This window comes from Melopsittacus undulatus, chromosome 6, assembly GCF_012275295.1.
Source record: "Melopsittacus undulatus isolate bMelUnd1 chromosome 6, bMelUnd1.mat.Z, whole genome shotgun sequence".
Taxonomy (NCBI): Eukaryota; Metazoa; Chordata; class Aves; order Psittaciformes; family Psittaculidae; genus Melopsittacus; species Melopsittacus undulatus.
The window spans coordinates 74,748,327-74,769,373 of NC_047532.1; the positions used below are offsets into that span (position 1 = coordinate 74,748,327).

General features: G+C 49.8%; 3 protein-coding genes across 7 annotated transcripts in view; 2 read left to right on the top strand and 1 right to left on the bottom strand.

Annotated features, from left to right (window-relative positions):
- PLS3 (plastin 3) overlaps nt 1–8,716 on the top strand; it is a 46,460-nt gene extending 37,744 nt beyond the window's left edge. For all 4 annotated transcript variants that reach the window (XM_034063448.1, XM_034063450.1, XM_034063449.1 and 1 more), the window contains 10 exons: nt 512–677; nt 1,391–1,533; nt 2,524–2,619; nt 3,460–3,655; nt 4,235–4,313; nt 4,915–5,029; nt 5,143–5,276; nt 5,821–5,944; nt 6,489–6,613; nt 7,407–8,716. In XM_034063448.1, coding sequence (XP_033919339.1) covers nt 512–677; nt 1,391–1,533; nt 2,524–2,619; nt 3,460–3,655; nt 4,235–4,313; nt 4,915–5,029; nt 5,143–5,276; nt 5,821–5,944; nt 6,489–6,613; nt 7,407–7,539 — 1,311 coding nt within the window. In that variant the 3' untranslated portion in view covers nt 7,540–8,716. The remainder of the gene's footprint in view (nt 1–511; nt 678–1,390; nt 1,534–2,523; nt 2,620–3,459; nt 3,656–4,234; nt 4,314–4,914; nt 5,030–5,142; nt 5,277–5,820; nt 5,945–6,488; nt 6,614–7,406) is intronic.
- A 411-nt stretch (nt 8,717–9,127) lies between these two features.
- Nucleotides 9,128–10,405, bottom strand: LOC101878741 (nyctalopin-like). Its single transcript, XM_034063810.1, has one exon. The coding sequence runs from the start codon at nt 10,403–10,405 to the stop codon at nt 9,128–9,130; it is 1,278 nt and encodes a 425-aa protein (XP_033919701.1).
- A 1,843-nt stretch (nt 10,406–12,248) lies between these two features.
- AGTR2 (angiotensin II receptor type 2) lies at nt 12,249–19,075 on the top strand. 2 transcript variants are annotated; one of them, XM_034063451.1, is made up of 3 exons: nt 12,249–12,379; nt 15,852–15,999; nt 17,558–19,075. In XM_034063451.1, exon 3 carries the CDS (start codon nt 17,622–17,624, stop codon nt 18,738–18,740), a length of 1,119 nt encoding a protein of 372 aa, XP_033919342.1. In that variant the 5' UTR covers nt 12,249–12,379; nt 15,852–15,999; nt 17,558–17,621; the 3' UTR covers nt 18,741–19,075. The 2 variants fall into 2 exon arrangements, with proteins under 2 accessions (XP_033919342.1, XP_005148380.2); XM_005148323.3 differs by lacking the exon at nt 12,249–12,379 and having other exon boundaries at nt 14,972–15,999.
- The last annotated feature ends 1,972 nt before the right edge of the window (nt 19,076–21,047 follow it).

The following is a 21,047-nucleotide window of genomic DNA, read 5'->3' on the forward strand; positions in this document are numbered from 1 at the left end:
ACTTTTATAACTTGGGTTTAATTATTAAAGGTGGTTTTGGGGGTATGAATACAGTTCAAGAGACAAAAATGAATTTAATCAGGGGTATAAGAGCTGAAATACTGTGCGCACCTTGTATTGCTGCGGTGATTACACACAGTAAAACAAGATGGTCACTGGAGTTGCCTGTCCATGGAGCATCCCATAGTACAGCAGGTTTTTGTGAGGATGCCTGCGTGTGAGTATAACTTAACACTTCTCCAGCCTTATTCTTATTGACACCACTCGATGCGACTGACTCAGAGGCTGAAACTAAATACAAGAGGTTGAAATTCAACCCTGGTGCCTCGTTCAGTTCATGTTGATTTGGCCACCACAGTGCTGCTAAAACTGCACAGCATCGAGGAGCATCTCCTCCGAGCGGCTGCTGTTGGAGCAAGGACCAAGGGGGGATCTCACTCTGCTGGGGCTGGATGAAAGGCAAAGCAGCCTCTCCCCACGCTGTGTCTCACCTGGCTGTTGCTGTTTGCAGGAGAACCTGAACCTGGCGCTGAATTCCGCCTCCGCCATCGGCTGTCACGTTGTCAATATTGGTGCAGAGGACTTGAGGGAAGGGAAACCCCACCTGGTCCTGGGGCTCCTCTGGCAGATCATTAAGATCGGCTTGTTCGCTGACATCGAGCTCAGCAGAAATGAAGGTAAATGAAACGATAAAGCCTGACCACCACATTGCTTGTGCCATCGTCTCCAGCCCCACCACTGCCTCTTCCCTCCCCTCCTCTCCTCCAATGACTTGCTTCTCCTAAACCCTCCTTGGTGCTGGCAGTGGTGCAGCTGAGCTCTCAGTGCTGCAGAGCTCTCCCTTGTGCTGCTTTGTCCCGCATTGACAGCCTCCAAACTCTGAACTTTGCAAATCAATTGCAGAGCTGTGTTACTCCTGCACAGGCTATCAGAGTGTACAGATGCATATAGGGGCTTCCATATCTGCTGCTTAAGCTTGCCCATAGTGAACTGGTACTGTTTGGCTTAGATTGAGAATCCACGGCATGGGAAGCCCTGGCCAGCTGGAAGGATGCTTATCTTGGCTTCCTTGGCTTATTCTTATGAAACTGCTTGGAAGCACTTTTTCATGGAGACTGGAGCACATTGGCATTTCTTACAGTCATCTGCCTGAGTGTAAAATATGGGGAATTTTGTTACACAAGAAAATGGAAAATATTTTTCATATGCAGTTTTCTGTGTAATGACCAGCTCGGGAAAACTCCATTAATACACACATTATTTTCACTTCATCACTAGTTGCTGTTGTTCCTACCTTCTTCCCATGAATTGTGGCTGCAGCTCTTACTCTGGCATGCAGGTTTGCCTCTTGAAATCTCTTTCCTTCCCCTCACAAGCATTTCTCTTCTAGCACTTGCTGCCTTACTTCGTGATGGTGAAAATCTGGAAGACCTCATGAAGCTCTCCCCAGAGGAGCTGCTCCTAAGATGGGCCAACTTCCACCTGGAAAACGCAGGCTGGCACAAGATCAATAACTTCAGTGCGGATATCAAGGTACCGAGAGCATTCCTGGCCTGCATGTGCCTGGGGAAAGGTTGGGAGCTGGCTGGGGCTGTGTTTGCATCCTTCATCCTTGGACAAGACCTTCCTTAACCTCAGCACACTGAGCAGGCTTAGCAAGGGTTTTATGGACCAGGTTGCTCCAAGCCCCTGTGTCCAATCTGGCCTTGAACACTGCCAGGGATGGGGCAGCCACAGCTTCTCTGGGCACCCTGTGCCAATGAGAGAGGATTGAAGTGGGTTCCAGGTTAAAGGACTGTTGGGGTGGGGAAAAAAGTGATACTTGGAGTGCATGTGGAGCCCAGACCTCCCCTGTGTGCACATACGAGTGGTCACTCTTATTGTCAGCTTCAGAAGTACTCGCAGCTGCTGCCTTGTCTGGTGTAACCCACAGGCTGCCAGGCTGTGCCCAGGTTGTTCTTAGTGCTGTGGATTACAAGGACTTGTAGTTGATAAATAATTAGTGCAGCTATTTGCTCCTCCTGCTTTGTGACAATCCCTGGCCTCTCCTTTAAGCTGTTCTAGCTAATGGGCAAGCACAGGAGAAAACAGACTCCTCATCATCATTTTGCCTGGACTTTTGTCTTCACTGAGCCCTTTTCACTGTTGCTGTAGCACTAGGGATGGTTGACTGGGGGTTAGGGCCACCCTGTGACAGGTGGGAGACTATGAGGGTGATCAGCACAGGGTCCCTGTTGTTGGGGAGGAGACTGACACCAGAGCTTGCAGCAAAGGCAGCTTTCAAACAGGCACCCCCCATAACTTTAATGTCACCTATTTCTAACCTTCTCTCTTTCTCTTTCCTTTCCTGCTGCCTGGATCCCTGCCCTTCTGCTCACTTTAAGCTTACAGATTTTGGTAATTCAGTAAAGGTACCTAAGCCAATCATGCACAGTGACTTGTTGAAGATGATCCTGAAGTCAGTTGTTATCTTGTGTTCACTGCTGTGTGAGAGGCCTGAATTGTGTTTTTCATCCTTTTCAGGATTCTAGAGCTTATTTCCACCTCCTGAATCAAATTGCACCTAAAGGACAGAAAGAGGGAGAGCCTCAGATTGATATTAACATGTCGGGTTTCAACGTAAGTATTGGGGCTGTCGTGTCCTCACACTGTACAGCTGAGAGCTCCCTGTTCCCTAGAATTGCCCCAGGGCATCTGGGTAACCTGGAATCTTAATTTCTGGAGCATGATAAGTGTCAGTGGGCATGTGCATCCCTTGGGAATGTGCTAAATGAGTGGTTGATGCAGGCCTGGTCACTACCTGCTGATTAACATAAGTGATTGAAGCCCCATTTGTGGTTTGCTGTGCTGGGGAGGATGCTAACTCCTGCTTTTCAACCATCAAGTTCAAAACACATGAAAGTTGGAAAGCACCATGCTAGGGAGAATGCCAGGACAACTGCAGTGTGCACAATTTGTCCCTTTGATTAGCAACTGGTGCCTAATGAAGGCAGGTGGAATTGTGACACTGCCCCAGGTAGCATAGAATCATAGAGCGGTTTGGGTTAGAAAGGACCTTAAGATCATCCAGTTCCAACCCCCTGCCAGGGGCAGGGATGACTCATGTCATCTAGCTCTGTCCAGCCTGGCCTTGAGCACTGCCAGGGACTGAGCATTTACCATTTCTCTCTGAGCAACCTGTGCCAGGGCCTCACCACTCTCACACAGTAAATAATTTCTTCAGGTATAAACGAATTTCTTTAGATATACCCAACCTGAACTTCCCCTGTTTCAGTCTGAACCCATCACCCCTTGTCCTATCACTGCAGCATCCTTGTAGCCCCTGTCAGCTACTGAAAGCTGCTCTGATGTCTCCAAGGCTGAACAGTCCCAGTGTTCTCAGCCTGACATCCAGGAGGTTTCCATCTGCTCTGTATCCTGTTCTCTCCCATGACAGCTCTTGTCCTGCTTCCTCCCTAGGAGAAGGATGACCTGCGGAGAGCAGAGTACATGCTGCAGCAGGCAGATCGCCTCGGCTGCCGGCAGTTTGTCACACCGGCTGACGTGGTCAGTGGCAACCCTAAACTGAACCTGGCCTTTGTGGCCAACCTGTTCAACAAGTACCCAGCACTTACCAAGCCTGAAAACCAGGACATCGACTGGACCCTGCTGGAAGGTGATGGCCGTATTGGTTATGGAATTGGCAGGAGGGAAATACCTGAAGTAAACACAAGAGGCTGTGCCCACTGAAGTAACAATTGTGATTTGAGGCTTCAGTGCTGGTTTACTCATTTGTGGTAGATGAGGAGGGCATTTTACGGCCTGTGGAGCCTGAACCTGCAGGAGCAACCTGTCAGTGCCAGTGCCAGAGTTGGGAGTTGAGTTGAGCACCTCAGTAATGCAGGGAGACGTTCATGGGAGCACTGATTGTTGGCAGAACTGGGTTAGGGCTTTGGCTGCCTGGCTCCTGGACAGCAGTGAACCAGCACCTACGTGAAAGACCTTCCTGATGCTTTATCGTGCAGAAAGAGCAAAAGGCACTGCTGAGGCCTGGAGAAGTCAGACTGGTGTCCAAAACTAGATCCCAGCAGAGCCTCTTCCTTCAAAAGAGTTATTGTAATAAAAAATACCCTTTTTCTGCTCAAAACCCAAACTGATGAGCTGTGCCACTCAAAGCTCCCTGCCTTGCAAGCGGGAAACCCCTGCCCAGCTTTGAGCTTGCAGAAGCTGAATGAACCTGTTTTCTCCCATTTAGGAGAGACGCGTGAGGAACGGACCTTCCGCAACTGGATGAACTCCCTTGGTGTGAGCCCCCACGTAAATCACCTCTATGGGTAAGCTCTTGGAGGGGCCCAGTGAGATCAGACTAGAGATGTGTCCACACTGGTGTCCTGGTCACCACAGGGCAAAGAAAGAGTTTAAGAAAGGGTGATCATATGGGGTGGGAGATGCTTGTTGTACCCTCCCTGCAGTCCATAGGGAGAGGGCTAAAGACAGTTTGCTTATCTTCCCTTATCTTGTGTAAATTGGTACCCTGAGGCCCCAATACATTTATATCTGCTCGAGCAACTGGGCCAGGAATGTGACCTGCATTAGAGCAATTGGAACTAAATTCCCTGTCACCTAACTTTAGGGCTTAATCAAGATATTAGGAGGCAAGATCCTCTGAATCCCTGTAGTCAGTGAAGAGAGGTGGCTTCCTTTGGGTTTTAACAAAATTCTTCCAGGGATCCATTGCTGATGCCCATGCTGAAACCTGCTTTGCTGCTGATGTTAAGCACAGAGCATTCCTCCTACCCTGAAAACTATAGAATGTTTTGATTCCTTTTTCTTGTTAGAGTTGTTGAAATGAACAGTAATTATTCCTGATGTGACCAAGTCAAGAGTGCATTTAGATCTGGAAACATTGGGCCTAATCAGTGCTTTCCCCTTTAGTGATCTCCAAGACGCACTGGTAATCCTACAGCTGTACGAGAAGATCAAAGTTCCTGTTGACTGGAATAAGGTTAACAAGCCTCCGTACCCTAAGCTTGGAGCAAATATGAAGAAGGTAAGAATCTCAAAGGACTAAAAGAAGACACAGACACTAAAACTTCCTATGTGGGGCTTCAAGTCAAGTGGAGTGTGTTTTGTGAGGGAGTTTTCTGTTTGAACTCTTTGTAGCTGGAAAACTGTAACTACGCTGTGGACTTGGGAAAGCATCCAGCGAAGTTCTCCCTGGTTGGCATCGGAGGGCAGGATCTGAATGATGGAAACCCAACACTGACATTGGCCTTAGTGTGGCAGTTGATGAGAAGGTAGGGCCCTTCCCAAGCACTATGTGTATGCAGCACAGTTTGGGCAGTGTATTTTGCCATGGGAGCACCCTTCTGCATTAGAATGGGGGGAAGGAGAAACTTAATAACAGATGAAGTTGATAATTCTTTTTCTTACCTGGTTCTGAAGGTGATGCAAATACATACCTGTATGAACATGATAGCTCCTTATTTGGCATTAGAGGTCAGAGTACTCCTAAGCTGATGCACAACTTTTAGGTAATGTGCTACCCGTATGGAGCAGACGTCAGTGGTGAAATGGTTTCACAAGTGTCATGAGCCCCCAGGCAGTTTTGTGAGCTCATATGTAAGGACTTGAAAGGCTGAAAGACGAAACACTTCAGCAGAAAGCACACTTCAGATAAGATAAATAAGTAATTTTTTCCTAAAGGAATCAAAAGAAGCAGAGCTGAGACTATGTGAAGGCTTCCCAAGCTGCCGTGAGCTCACACTGTATCCTGGCCATGCACTCAGCAGGGCTTTGCCCAGGCTCTTTCCTCATCTTCTTCTCTCTGCTGGTTCTCAGGTACACGCTGAATGTCCTCGAGGACCTGGGTGATGGCCAGAAAGCCAACGATGACATTATAGTCAGCTGGGTAAACCAGACCCTGAAGGATGCTGGCAAGTCCACCTCCATCCAGAACTTCAAGGTGCAGGTTCTCCTCTTGCATCCAAAAGGAGAGGGGTGTCCAAAAAGTGTTCCCTTGGCTGGAGGAGCAGTCGGGGATGTCTCAGGAAGGCAGGAAATCAGTGTGTGCTGGGAGCGAAGTGGCTTCAAGCTAACACAGAGGAGACACTAGGACTGCCCACGGTGTGGGGCAAGGCAGCTGATGGGGTGGCAGAGGAGGGGAGGGAGGAAGTCTGGGATGAGATGGCAAGAACAGGGCTGGAGCTGGTGAATGTTGAAGGGTGAGGATTGTTCCTTGGGATCTGGTCAGCTGCTGCGCATCAGGTACAGCCTTGTGTTCTCAGAGCACTTGCAGTAAATTGGAGCAATGATCCTGTACTAATTCCAAAAGACGGGCAGCAGTTTGGTTTTCCCTGTGTGGTCCAGCTGGGAATAATCCCTAACACTGCTGCTTTGGAAGGGTTTCTTTAAAGCTTGTTTGGTTACATGTAGCAGAGCAGCTGAATCAAGGTGAAAAGCCTACTCTAAGGGTTACATTCATCTGTATTTGTCCCTGTTTTCTCCAGGACAAGACCATCAGCACGAGCTTGGCGGTTGTGGATTTAATTGATGCTATACAGCCTGGTTGTATCAACTACGACCTTGTAAAGACCGGTCATCTATCAGAAGATGACAAACAAAATAATGCTAAGTAAGTTTCCCATTTCCAAAGCTGGTTTGCACTGATGCAGTGCATCTTCTATGTGCCTCAGCCTTGATCTTGCTACTGTGGTTTTAAGCTCCTTTAACACCCTTATGGGCAGGCAGCCCTTGTTGAAATGCAGTTGCTGTCCTTGCCTGGAACGCTGGAGGGAGCAGTTGGCCGGACTCTGCTTGCTGAAACAGAGCAGCCCAAGCAGTCCTTAGCAATCAATGATCTGCTCCTCCCTTGTTTGCTCAGGCAGATGAAGGCTCAGCCCTGGCTCAGGGGTTTGAAATGGAGCCCTCTGATGCCCTGTATCTTGTGGAATCATCAGGGCCCATCAAGTTTAAAGTGGGCCTATTAAAACCTGCCTTTGAAACGTGTGTTCTGCAGGGGCTGAGCTGCAGCAAAGTTTCTTGCAGAGAGCAGTCTCACCCGGTGATTGTTAGAGAGCAGACAGAAGGGGAAATGTGGATGTTTGCTGGTGAATCCTCAGTGCGATGTGCTCCCTGTCAGCTCTAACAAGTATTAGTTACATGTTTTTACCTGTTTGTGAAGAGGACTCGATGTTCGAGGGTCAGTTTGTGCATTAAAGACACTTTCCTGTAGAAGACCCAGCAAAATCTATGACTCAAACAGATTTGAGCTGGGTGCTTTTATAAAGCAAACAGATCTGGGGACTGTTGCACACAGTGAATGTGAATCAAGAGGACAGGAGGTGAAATGGTGTTGGATAAGGCAGGAGCTGACATGTTGTTTGTTGGTGACAGCACTGACCCACTCCTCTTTCCATGGTGAACAGGTACGCAGTGTCCATGGCGAGAAGGATCGGTGCCAGAGTTTATGCTCTTCCAGAAGACCTTGTGGAGGTGAAACCGAAGATGGTCATGACGGTGTTTGCCTGCTTGATGGGCAGGGGCATGAAGCGAGTATAAAAGGGCTGAGCTATGTAAAGAAAACTAAACCCAAGCTGCAACACAAACCCAACCTGCCACCCTGGGTGCATGAGTAGCAGATCAGCTGCGGCCACGTGGACATGCTGTTGGCTTAGGAACTGTCGAAGTTCAAAGGACCTGGTTTTGCTTTGCAAGACAAACTCTTATCAACATTCTCAGGGAGAGGAGTTTTAACCAACAGCCGTGCTCTTTTCCCAAAGGAAAGTGTTCACTTCTCAAGAGCTCACAGAAATGCATTCATAACAGCCCTGTGTCTTGCAATATTGCTCTGGAGCTGTCTTCACTTCATTGTTTCTCAGCTACTTGGTGTGTATTTTACCCCTGAGGGCTATAAGGTGGTTGGTTTGAGTAGCAATGGAAGCACCTCTAATTCCTATCTGCAGTCCAGTTTAATTTCTGTCACATAACCCAAGCATATTCTAGATTTGACCATTTCCTTTGCAAATCAACCTACAGTACAAGTTGGGACCTGCAGGCCAGCTCGCAATGCTAGATGAGATGTGTAAGTGGGAAGGTGGATCTTCCTCTGGTATTCTCTGTACATGGTGCTTTTTTATACATCTACCTATATTGATTAATTTACAAATCAAGCATGGCAGGTTTTTTTTTCCTCTTGCTGCTTCTAAAAAAAGTGCCTTTTTGTTACTTTGGTTTGGTTTTGGTTTAAAGTTACATTATCTCTGAGAACACCACCATCCTTGGACCTCACACGCATGGCATCACGTTGCTGACGGCACAGTTACACCTGCGAACGGAAGTGAATGCATTTTTGTTGCATCTTGGTTCAGTTCTGTGCACCTAGAAAATAAGTTTTACAAAAGATCTGCATGAAAGCTCTAAGGTTTTTTTATTTAAAACGCTGTTGGATATAAACCCATACTCCATGGGGGGGAGGTTTTATGCAGGGGAAGAGGCAAATGTTAGAAACAGCAGGGTTCAATAAACTGAACAGCAGCTGTGCTGGAACATAAAACTATTTTTACAGATAAAAGGAAGTGTTGTCGCCAAAGAAGGAAGATGCTGTATCCATAGGATTTAATATTATCTTGCTTTGGCAAGCTGTTTTGCTATATTTTGAGATCATATTTACTATTCCAAGCTATTCAAAGTGATGTAATATGGTGGCAAAGCATTAGTTGAAATAAAAATGTTTAAATATACGCTTCTCTCCTTCTTTACGCTGCCTCGGCCCGGCAGCCTGTCCTCAGCAGTGTTCAGCTGTGCTTTAGTTCAGCTTTTTGTGTTAGTCCAGATCCATTGCTCTGTAAGGGCTCTGCTTGAGGAGTTGTTATTGCGCTGGGCACAGGCAGTGCAGTTGTTCCCAACCTGTGTTTCAGGCAGGCTTCTGTAAAACCTTCCTCTTGAACTGGCACCAGGTGCCCAGAGAAGCTGTGGCTGCCCCATCCTTGGCAGTGCTCAAGGCCAGGTTGGACACAGGGGCTTGGAGCAGCTGCTGCAGTGGAAGGTGTCCCTGCCTGTGACAGGGGCTGGAGCTGGAGGAGCTTTAAGGTCCCTTCCAACACAAACCAGGCTGGGATTCTGTGATGAAATAAGTGGCCCTTATAATTCAAAGAGAGCTGCCCCATCCCCTCCCACAGCACCACGCCTGGCAGGTGAGCACCAGCAGGATGACCCCGCTGTGGACAGTGGGGGTTCTGGTGCCTGCACTGGTACCAACCCCCCTGCACTTGTCCTCACTCGGCAGCTCGGGGGGCCCAGTGCAGTGGGTCAGGTCCCCGGACCGGAGGCCATGGGGTGCTGTAGTATTGTGAGGGCTCAGGAAGGCACAGCGCAGCCCTTGGATGGCTCCACCATGCGTGGATGCCCACCTCCAGAACCACAGCATCCTGCAGTCACATTTCCAGGGGTTGTGGGATAAGAAGATGTACTTAAGCTTGGGCAGCTCAGCAAGAAGGCGGCTGGGGAGGGAGCTGAGATTGTTCTTGCTCAGGTGGAGGAAGTGCAGCTTGTTTAAATACAGGAAAGCAGAGTCTGAGATGGAGGAGATCTGGTTGTTGTTCAGGTACAAGTTCCTCAAGTTAAGCAAATGCCTGAAGGTGCAGGTGACAGCAGTGATCCTGTTGGCTTCAAGGTGCATGGTCTTGAGCTGGATCAACCCGTCGAAAAGCTGATTAGGCAAATCAGCGATGAAGTTGTGTCCTAAATTTAACATTCCCAGTCTGAGGAGCTTTGTGAAAGCGCCATTTTGAATGATCCATATCCGGTTCTTCCTGAGATTCAGCTCGTACAGGCTCTCCAAGTCCTTCAGGGAATCTCTGCCGATGGCCTCTATGTGGTTGCCTTCCAGGGACAGCTTGGTGAGGCTGGAGAGGTTCCTAAAGGCTTGTGGGATGTACCGCATATTGTTGGAGGCTAAATCCAGCCTCTCCAAGGAAGGCAGATGTGAGAAGAGCAGCGGGTGGATTTCAAAGATGTTGCAGTGGGACAGGTCCAGGCTGATGAGGTTTAACAGCCCCCTGAAGGTGTTTGCATGCAGGTAGGTGAGGCGCGAGTTCCTGCTGAGGTGCAGCTCCCGCAGCTGGCTGAGCGCATGGAAGGTGCCCGGGGACAGGAAGGTCAGGTTGTTCCCATCCAGCCAGAGGCTGTGCAGGGAGGTCAGGTTCCGGAAGGTGTTGGTGCTGAGGCCCCGCAGGTGGTTGTTGGAGAGGTTTAGGGAGATGGTGGAGGTGGCGATTTCTCCCGGCAGGGCTCGCAGTCCTGTTCTGTTACAGTGGATGGTCTCTCCGGGTGCACACTGGCACATGCTTGGGCATGAAGCAGAGATGTTGAGACTCAGCCCAGCCTCAGCTGCACAAGTAAGTAGAAATACAGCAGGAAAGAACATGACCAGCCACCCGTCAGCCACTGCATCTAATACCTGATGGACAGCAGAGAAGGAGGCAAGAAAAAGAGCAGGTACCTTTTGGGCAGGTGAACCGCGAGCACTGCAGGGTCGGTTGGACTGTGCTTTGGTGCACACTGAAACTAAACCGCCTCGTTCTTCCTGCTGCTGAGCAGGGGGATCAAGTCTTTAGATGGATAAAAGCCGATTAAGTGCCGCCCTGCTGTGAGGAGCTTCACTGAGAGGCAGGGACACCTCTCAGCCAAGCACTGAGCTCTCACAGTGGTTTTTCCCACCTCCTGCCCTCTGCACACAGCAGCAGGTAACAGATTCCCATCGGGATCTGCTTGGGAGAGGCTCCTGCTACTGTCTTGGTCGCTGTTCTCTGGATCCTTTCAGATCTCTGCTTTGGGAGGGGAGTTTTGTGCTGTTCTCTAATCAGGGCTTCAGCAAAGGTGACCAAGAGCAGCTCTGCACACAGATGTGATGGGGTTTCTCATCCTGGGGTGCCTGCAGCATGTCAAGCCTCATGCCTACTGCCTCATGCCTACTGCCAGGGATTGCTGTGTCCTGGGGGAGTGTCTCCTCGGGATAAGTTCTGAGCCATCTATGAGTGGTAAGAGATGATCCATGGGTGAAACACAGAGCACCCCAAGGGCATGCTGCCCTTTCAGGGTGCTGCCTGTCCCCAGCAGGGCTGAGACCTGTCACTGAGCACTTGGAGCTGGGATTGGGTCCCTAAAAACCCAGTTCCTCAGGGTCCTTCTGGGTTTGATCCCGTATCTACAGTACCAAGGAGAAAAGTGTGATCAGAGGATCCTGTGCTGTTAAATCCATGTTGCCTTCAGCAAGTCCTGTTTCTTCTTCACTTTTTTTAAGCAACAACCCCCCAGAGAGGAGCTTCTCCCTGGAAGCTTGGCCGGGATGGACGTGTTGTGTAATGGACACCAACTTCCAGCTGTAAACAACATCATTTATCCAGTTAGACAGGCTTTGCTGCAGTGTTCTCAGGAGCCAAAAGCTGGTTCTCACCCTGACAGCAGCCAAGTGGCTTGTCCTGGGAGCCCCAGTGGAAGGTGGAAACATGCATGGCTCCCCCCATCCAGCTGTTCACATCTGGGGCTGTGCTGAACGGTTTGGTGAGACACCTTGTTCTGTGTCCTGAGCTTAGCTGGGGCTGCTCCTTCAAGGACATCACTTTGGGGCCTGTCCCCTGCTGGGATCTCTGTGGCTGCTTCTTATCCTGGGCTTATCTCAGTGCGTGAGCAGCAGCTCAGGGAGGGGAACCTGCCTCTCTGCTGTGCTCTGGGGAGACCCCCCCTGCAGCCCTGATCCAGCTCTGGGGCAGCAGCACAAGAGGGACGTGGAGCTGTTGGAACGAGTGCAGGGGAGGCCATGGAGCTGCTGCGAGGGCTGGAGCAGCTCTGCTCTGGAGCCAGGCTGAGAGAGCTGGGCTGGGGCAGCCTGGAGAAGAGAAGGCTCCTGAAGGGGAGACCTGAGAGCAGCTCCAGTGCCTCAAGGGGCTGCAGGAAACCTGGAGAGGGGCTTGGGACAAGGGCCTGTAGGGACAGGCCAAGGGAAATGGCTTTAAGCTGCCAGAACAGGGGAGACTGAGATGAGCTCTTAGGCAGAAGCTCTTCCCTGGGAGGGTGCTGAGGCGCTGGCACAGGGTGCCCAGAGAAGCTGTGGCTGCCCCATCCCTGGCAGTGTTCAAGGCCAGGTTGGACACAGGGGCTTGGAGCAGCTGCTGCAGTGGAAGGTGTCCCTGCCTGTGGCAGGGGTTGGAGCTGGAGGAGCTTTTAAGGTCCCTTCAACACGAACCGGTCTCAGATTCTATGAGGTGATGATCCCAGGTACATCCTGTGTGTGTTGCAATGCCCAGTGGTCCTTTGCCTCTCCAGCTTCATTATCCTGAGCACCATCGCTGCAGTCAGTAGTACCTGGCATCACTGCCACATCGGATGCAGCAGAGCCAAGGTAAAGAGCTGTTCCTTGAGAAAATCAACCACACAATTGTTCTTTCTAGCTACTGTTTTTAATGAATACCTTCCTGCTCTGATCCCCTCTTTATCAGCATTCAGTTCTTGGGTTGTCTTTTCCCAGCTCAGCTCCTGGTGCTCCATGCAGGGTATTGGTTGTTTCACCCCATCTGGTAGTAGGCTTTTCTGGAGTGTGTTTTGACTGAGGTAGCTCATCCTTCTGGCTTCAATGGAAAGGCTGAGCCACCTCAGGTCTCCTGTTCAAATGGATCCCACCCATTGCATGACCATGACTGCATTCTGCCTTTTCTTCAGTTCCTGATTTATCTGACAGCTGGGACTCACAGCGCAGCACACCCACTGCACAAATTGTTTGTTGCTGATGTCAAGAGCCTTGCCTAATGCTGTGGGTTTCGAGGAGCTGTTTTCTCTTCACAGGATCAAGATCTGATACAAGCAGGGCAAACACCTCCTTTGGGAAGGTCTTGCTGCTCAAATGAGCTAAAGGAGCAAGGTTTGCTTTCTTTAAAGTGTCTGGAGGGCAGATGTGAGGGACCAGAATCACTCATTGGCTCTGCTGGTTAAAAGAAGGATTGAATAAGTTGGAATGCCCAAGTGTCAGGAATATTCTGACTTCCTCAAAGGTTTATCCAGCTTGTGAGCTCCCTTTCGTGTATATCTCAGCTGTTGTATTACATAAGAGAAATTCCTGACAAAAAACACATTTCAAACTGATACTTGTAGTAAGTATAGTTCAAAAGAGCAAAGGAAGGAAGGTGTTTAAAGGATCTCTGCAAAGAGACCCCTGGGTAGTTCATAGCTCTGCAGAACTGCGCACAGAACCCTAGCTCTTCTTAAAAATAAAGCATTTAATTACCTTTTTTTTATACTTTATTTTTACCTAAAAGTAAATGTGAAGCATTGCTCCCACATACTTTAAATGCCAGATATATTGTATATATTAATATATATAAATATAAATGCCAGATATATTAGATATATTAATATATAGATATGTTAATAATAATAAAGCAGAAGTTATGCAGGAGGGAGCTCTTTCCCACAAGCTGTGGACATCAATGTCTTGACTTGATACAATCCCAGCCTGGTTTGGGTTGGAAGGGACCTTAAAGCTGCTCCAGCTCCAACCCCTGCCACAGGCAGGGACACCTTCCACTGCAGCAGCTGCTCCAAGCCCCTGTGTCCAACCTGGCCTTGAACACTGCCAGGGATGGGGCAGCCACAGCTTCTCTGGGCACCCTGTGCCAGCGCCTCAGCACCCTCCCAGGGAAGAGCTTCTGCCTAAGAGCTCATCTCAGTCTCCCCTGTTCTGGCAGCTTAAAGCCATTCCCCTTGGCCTGTCCCTACAGGCCATTGTCCAAAGCCCCTCTCCAGCTTTCCTGCAGCCCCTTTTAGGCATTAAACCTCTATTAAACTTTAGGTATTAGACTTTTGCTACTCCTCACAGCAGCTGCTCTGGGAGAAATGAGCAGCAGCAAATTACCTGTGAGGATGAAGTGCTTCTAATGAGAGCTGAGCATGGCTCCTGGTGTGACCTGGCTGAGCAGCTCTCTCCTTGGCTGTGCTTTGGCCACACCAGCACGAGCAGGATTTAGGCTATGTGCCCACTGTGGGCAAGCCATGAGGTTTGTCTGTCCCGGGGGCTGTGGCTCAGAGCTGTGCTGGGGAAGGGAGCTCTGGCCAAGTCCTGCTGCCTTCAGCAGGGCTGGGATGCTGCCATGCTCCCTCCTCCGCAGTGCCCGCTGCCTCTAATAGAAGTGGGTGCAGAGTGTTTGCAAAGCCACTGCCGTGCTTGTTTTCTTTGCTACTTTTAGTAACTTGTAAAATGATTGCAGCCAATGATTTGAATAAACAATGTCATGGAGGATAACCTCAGTCTTGGCAGCGCCATTGCCCAGACACAAACATCTTGTCAAAGAAATGCTTTGGAAAAGTTTCCTGCGTGCTGGAGGTGGAAAGGGCATCCCTCTTCCACCCAGGCTGCCTCTGCCCCACTCTAAGCTAATGTAGACATAAATGCCTTCAAAAATTGCTTCTTCAACATGGAAGATCCACTGAATGGGACCAGAGCTCTCTGATATCATACTCCAATGGATCCAGGCTGGGTGGCCCTTGTGTTCCACTACAGTGGAAATGAGGAACTCAGGTAACAGTTTATGGAGTGCTTGGGAAGCCAGCTGCAGGAGGGATGCTTCTGGTGAGGGTGTGCAAAAGGCTTGTGATCGGCATGATGGAAACATGGCACCAGCGGGATGGACATCACTGCTCCCTAAAGGGTGTGGGATCCCCACCTCCTGCCTCCAGACACCAGGGATTCAGGGCATCCTGCTATAAACCAGCACCAATGGGGCCAGAGCCACGTTGATCTGTGCTGGGTGATGCATCCCGGGAAGCGCGTGAGTGAGAGATTCCTTTCCCCCTCTTGCTTTCTCCACAAGGAACAAATCAAGCTGTGAATGCAGTCTGCACCAGGATCCATGTGGCTCTGAGGATGTAGACAGAGCTTGGAGCAAGCTGCTCCAGTGGAAGGTGTCCCCTGTGGCAGGGGTTGGAGCTGGATGAGCTTTAAGGTCCCTTCAGCACAAACCAGGCTGTGGTTCTATGTGCAGCTTTGCCTGGGAAGCACAGCACATGTGTCCCCAGTACACAGGCTGCTGCTGCAGAGGCAGCACTCCGGGTATCAGGGTAAAATGTTTAACACTTAAGGACACTCACTCACAGTGTTTATCCTGCAGGAGCCTCTCTGCTGCTCCTTCCAGGGAGGGGAGGCTGGGGCCAGGCACAGTGTGGAACGTGCGGAAGAAGCAGATGTAAAAGCTCAGTGAAACTGCTGTGAACCCACAGCCTTCCCCATCTGCTTCCTCTGGCCGCATGGTACCCCAGTGCAGGCTCAGCGCCAAGCCTGCTCTCTGCCACGTGGCTCCATCCCGCTGCTCTCCTTGGCTCAAGCAGCGTGTGTGTCTTCACAAAGACTCAGGCAGTGGCTTCCTGTGCTGTTAAAGGGGGGGACAGGGTCACCCCCCTTCCACAGGCAGTGCTGGTGTGGATGCTGTGCGGTTCCTCTGCTTTCTAACTCAGTGTGCTCACATGGCAGTCAGCCTTGCCAGCACTAACAGCCTATTCCACTCTTTCTTGTGTTGGCAAGTGCTGGGACTCCATAGAGCACATGGGAGTTCCTTGCATGAATCCTTGCATGGAGGCTGGCATGTGTGCACCAAGTACATCTGAGGGGCAGGAGGGGTTTGATCCACCACAGCTGCAGGAGGAAACTGCAGAGCTGTTGGTGGGATCTGCCTTTTCCTTCCTTGCTTGCTGCTGCTCTCTTTTTTTCGGTTGCCTTGTTGCTCTCTTCTGATTTACTGCGTGTGCTCACGTGGCCTTGGAAAGGGGGGTTCTCCCACTGCTCTGCTTCCAAAAGGGAAAGAAGCTGGCAGGCATTTACATTGCAGTTCTCGAGTTATGTAGGTTAAAGCCTCCCAGTGGGAAAATGGAAGAGATGAGCGCACAGATTGCTGCTGGTGATACTTGCAAGGAGAAAGCGGAGGAAAGGAGCATGTAACTCCAGAGCTGCACCCAGCCGAACGTGAGCTGTGAGAGGTACGTTTTCTATCTGCCCTTAGAACACAGTCCCCGTTGATTTCATTTGATTTGTGGTAAAATGCTTCATTGTGTCATAAGTAATAACAGCAATGACCAGTTTTGAAGCAGATGCTAAGCCACCAGTTGTTATGTGTGGAGGGGGAAGCGTGTTTGTCAATGAAACCTTGTTCTGGGGAAGGTAGCTAAAATTAACTGTGGTGTGGTCCCTCCATTAGGAATAAGTGATATATGTAATGCTTTGTGACGACTTCTGAGCTTCTGTGAGAGTGAAACAGGGCTCCAGACCCTCTCCTGAATCTTTGTTGTTCCCAAACCAAAAGCTTTCCTCTGTTTTAAGACCTGTTTGATAACAGAAAGTGAGCTTGTGATCCAGTACTGGGGACCTGAAAGGCCAGCACTCTGCACCAATGTGCATTAATATCCTCCTATTGAACTCTCATAGTTGAGACAATAGAATTAAGATTTTGCCAGTATATTCAAAGTAGCACATTGCATATTTTGTGTCAAGCAAATGATAAGCTCATAATGGCACGTTACACTGATAACCCAGAAAAATGGGTTGGAAATGATCAGTTGCCTTCTGTTCTTTGAGAAATCATTGCCCAGTTCTGTTGTCTTGGTCAGAATTCCTGTTCAGAACTCTTAAATGCCTGGTTCCGTAAGAACCTGATTTAAAAGGATTTTTCTCTATTATGTAAAATAGACTGTCTGGCTCTGATACCTGCTTTATTGCCTATGAAGTTTGAAATGTGCCCCGCTTGGAGTGCAGACACAAGCTCTTGAACCGGATCTCGGGCACACTCTCCTGGTTAGCTGGTTTTTAGCTACATTTCCACCTCCTGAAACCCAAACCTGATCTTTCTAAATGAGCGGCAAATACTCCTGTTAAATGCAGTTCCTGTGAGGACTGAGTACTTGTATCTACATTGGAAATGTTTCTTTTACTCTGATTAAAAGCCGACACAAGGGCAGGAGATGCAGATTTGCTTGGAGAAGGACCATGACAGTGACTAATGCTTAGCAAAGACCCTTCAGTGTCTGTGTAGCCAGTCCTGTGAATTAAAGAAAGGTCAAAGCTTCCCTTCCTATAGCCTTGTTAAAAGGCTGTGAGCTCCTGGGAGACCCTCAGGTGTGAAATACCCAATCCCCACTGGTGAGCACTGTCTTTCCGCATCATTTTAACTGTGCAGAGCACTAGAAATGGTGTAAGAAAGCTGAGAAAAGGATCCCAAGGAGCTTTGGTGCTGCCTTTGGTCACTGAAGTCTCTCCAGCTCCTGAGTCAAGAATCCTTCTGCTCTGCTTGTGGCAGAAAGCCCCATCTGTAATCACAGATAAATCCCAGCTGCTTACTTCTCTGCCAGGCTAATTACAGAGTGCTGTGACCTCCCTAGGGCTGAGTGCTGGCAGTGGGGTGGGGGAGAGGGCTCCAGCAGGGCTGCCTGGGATGTCAGTACTCAGATCACTGACAGCATTTCCAATGGGCTTTGGTTTATTGTGACCGTGACTCCAGTGCTAAGCCGGCTGCGTGTCTAACACATGGTTTCTGATTTGCAGGTGAGCAATGGGATAGCACAGTGCTGCTGGCACATGAACTGCCTGCAGAACCTCCCTCTCCACCATGCAGAGCAACTACTCCCTGGTCGTCACCCCCAGAGGAAGCCTCCAAGTGCTCCACACAGCCCTGACAAATGCATCGGCTACGTTGCGCTCCCCCACTCCCTGCCCACTCACCTCTTCACGTTATCAGTTTTCCCTCATTCCAGCGCTCTTCTCCGTGGTCTTGGCTCTGGGGTTGGTTGGCAACAGTGTGGTGGTTGTGGTGCTTTGTCGGCACAGTGGCCCCAAAACAGTCGCCAACATCTACATTTTCAACCTGGCCGTGGCGGACCTGCTGTGCCTCGCCACCCTTCCCTTTTGGGCTACCTACTACGCGCAGGGCTACAACTGGCTCTTTGGGTCTCTCATGTGCAAGATCTCCAGCTCTGTCCTGTGCTTGAACATGTTTGCCAGTATATTTTTCATCACCTGCATGAGTGTGGACCGGTACCACGCTATTGCCCATCCTATGCACTCTCAAAGGAGAACTCTGCAGAAAGCTTATTTCACAGCACTGGTTGTGTGGGGCCTTGCCTGTTTGTCCTCCCTCCCAACCTTTTATTTCCGTGACACTTACCCCATCGAAAGCTTGGGGGTCAATGCTTGCATCATGGCCTTTCCTCAGGAGAGCTATGCACAATGGGCTGTGGCAACAGCCTTCCTGAAGAACACACTGGGCTTCTTCATCCCCTTGACTGTGATCACCACGTGCTATGTGCGGATCAGGAAGCCCCTGCTCAGAGCACGGAAGTTTGGGAAAAACAAGCAGAAGAGGGACAAAGTCCTCAAGCTGGTGGCTGCTGTTGTCGTCGCCTTCTTGATTTCCTGGCTCCCATTCCACGTTTTGACATTTCTGGATGCCTTGGCTCACATGAGCATCATCAGCAGCTGTGCGGTGACAGGGCTCATCGACACAGCGCTGCCATTCGGCATCTGCATGGCCTTTGCCAACAGCTGCATCAACCCGCTGCTGTACTGCTTCATTGGGAACCAGTTCCAGGAGAAGCTCCACCGCTTGTTCAAGAGAAGGGTTTACCAGTTCAACAGCCACCGGGAGAGCTCTTCCTTGAGGAAAGGGAGCTGCTTCAGAGATGCTGAGACCCCTGTGGGCAGGGAAGGGGAGCCCGAGTCCCTGCTGTAGGCACCGGGGCATGATGTGGGCGATGTCAGTGATGCTCCTCTGTTCTGGTCCTCTTGTGCCTGTTCATTCACCAGCAGGTTGAAGAAGAATCTCTTTTTCACATAGAGAGGTTTATTCTTCATTCCTTTCCACAAGGAACACTCCACAGAGGAAGATTCTGGCACATAAATGATGTTTTAAATATCAGATTGTGCATGGCAAGAGTTTAGTGCAACACCAGAAGACAAAACACACCAAAGGACCATTGCACAATAGCTACAACTGTGTAGGTGCTGAGTATTATACCCTGAGCTGGTTTTCTAAAAGAGATTCTCATCAGAGAATGTGTAAATAAAGCAGTGCGGATACTTCTGTACCTATCTGTAAGAAAATATTGTGACCTCTATTTTATATTTATATATATATATATATAATTTTTTATATATATGGCTAGAGATGTCATATGTAAAATGCATCAAAGGTACCTCCTGCTTGCTCAGGTTTAGGGTTAGGGTTAGGCCTGGGATCATGAGGACATGGTTCTGCAACCTATTGGAGGCAGGAGCATATTCCTGGGGGAAGTACAGCCACTTGCATGTCTTTATACCCTTCTCCTAGCAGGTGACAGGTTCTCAGGACAGATAGTTTGTGCTTTGATCCAGTGTGGTCACTTTTGACCGTGATGCCCTGATGTGTGATGTCCCACTGCCACATGGGCACGCTGAGTCCCACAGCAGCCTCTGGGGAAGGGTCTTGCTGATTGTCTGCACTTCCTGCATTTCTAACATCAATTGCTACTGTAATGCCAGGGTACTGTGTGCACAAACCCTGGGTCACTCTGTCTTGACACCCAGAAGCAAAACCACGGTGTGACTCCCAGGGCTTACCCCCAGCTCAGGATGGGAGTCCACTCATTTGCAAGTAAAAGAAAAAGTGGGGGAAAAGTATTGGGCAAATCCTGGTTCTGGTTTGAGGTCACCTGACGAGTATTTGAAGTTTTCTGTTTGCTGGAGATCCTTTCATGTTTGATAGGCTCAGTCTGAAAGAGTGCCTCGCTCAATGGCCAGCGGGCTGGCCTCAGGCTGGGTGACTGAAAGATCTTTAGCTTCAGGGGATTGTCTGCATTCCTTGCTGCTTGCAGTAGTAGGTTTGGGTCCCGACCTGTGGGTTGGGAAACCAGGAGCTGTGGCCTCCCTGAAGTGCCAACACCAGCTAGTGCATGGAAGACAAGGGAACCTGGTGCAGGAGCCATCCATCACTGTGACAGTGGGGGTAAGTTCCTTCACTGTTGCCTGTGAAAATGGGAAGATGCAAGAAAAGTGCCAGTCTCAGAGTGATGTGGGATGAAAAGTTTGTGCAGAATTTGGCAAAATGGGGCCTGACCACAAATAATCCCTGATCCCTGCCCTGATCTGGGGTATTCTGTAAAGGGGTATGTTGGTTTTCCCAGAAAGTGGAAGAGGAAGCGTTAATGCCTCTCCCCTGGAATGTTTATGTTGAAAATGTTCCCAGGAGCCAGGAGTGTCTGGAGCGATGGATGGGTCTGGAAAGACAAACTGGTAAGGGCTTAGCAATGAGCACAGCAATGCAGTCATGCTCCAGCAGAACAAACCATCCCACCAAGAAAGCCACCTGGTGTGCAAAGTGCCAGCCTTGGAGGAGTAATGAGGTGTTGTGGAGGCTTTGCTGCAGGGCAGGGCAGTGATGAACACATGGGGCTTGGAACTAAACGATCTCCAGGTCCTTTCTGACCCTCACTGTTCTATGATTCTATGATTACCTCATATCTTTGTAGTCTTGAACACGAAAGCTGAACTGCTTCATCTGCCACGGTGGTACCTGGGCTTCAGCTGCACCCACCCATAGCATGAGCAGGGACCGTGTTTTCTGCACACCAGTTTAGACCTGCTCAAAAAGAACAATTTTTAACAAGGATCATGTATTCTGCTGGTGTGCAGAGAGAGGGAAATACTGCAGGAATCTGAAATCCAGCTCCGGCTGCATTTGCACTTGGGAGAAGCTAGAGATATAAAATATCTTCCAGTGCTTAAAGGGGCTGCAGGAAAGCTGGAGAGGGGCTTGGGAAAAGGGCCTGTAGGGACAGGCCAAGGGGAATGGCTTTAAGCTGCCAGAACAGGGGAGACTGAGATGAGCTCTTAGGCAGAAGCTCTTCCCTGGGAGGGTGCTGAGGCGCTGGCACAGGGTGCCCAGAGAAGCTGTGGCTGCCCCATCCCTGGCAGTGTTCAAGGGCAGGTTGGACACAGGGGCTTGGAGCAGCTGCTGCAGTGGAAGGGGTCCCATGGGCTGGGACTGGAGGAGCTTTAAGGT

Excerpts from the sequence above, each read along its gene's own strand:
- LOC101878741 (XM_034063810.1), bottom strand. The coding sequence starts at position 10,405 with ATGTTCTTTCCTGCTGTATTTCTACTTACTTGTGCAGCTGAGGCTGGG.
- AGTR2 (XM_034063451.1), top strand. The coding sequence starts at position 17,622 with ATGCAGAGCAACTACTCCCTGGTCGTCACCCCCAGAGGAAGCCTCCAA.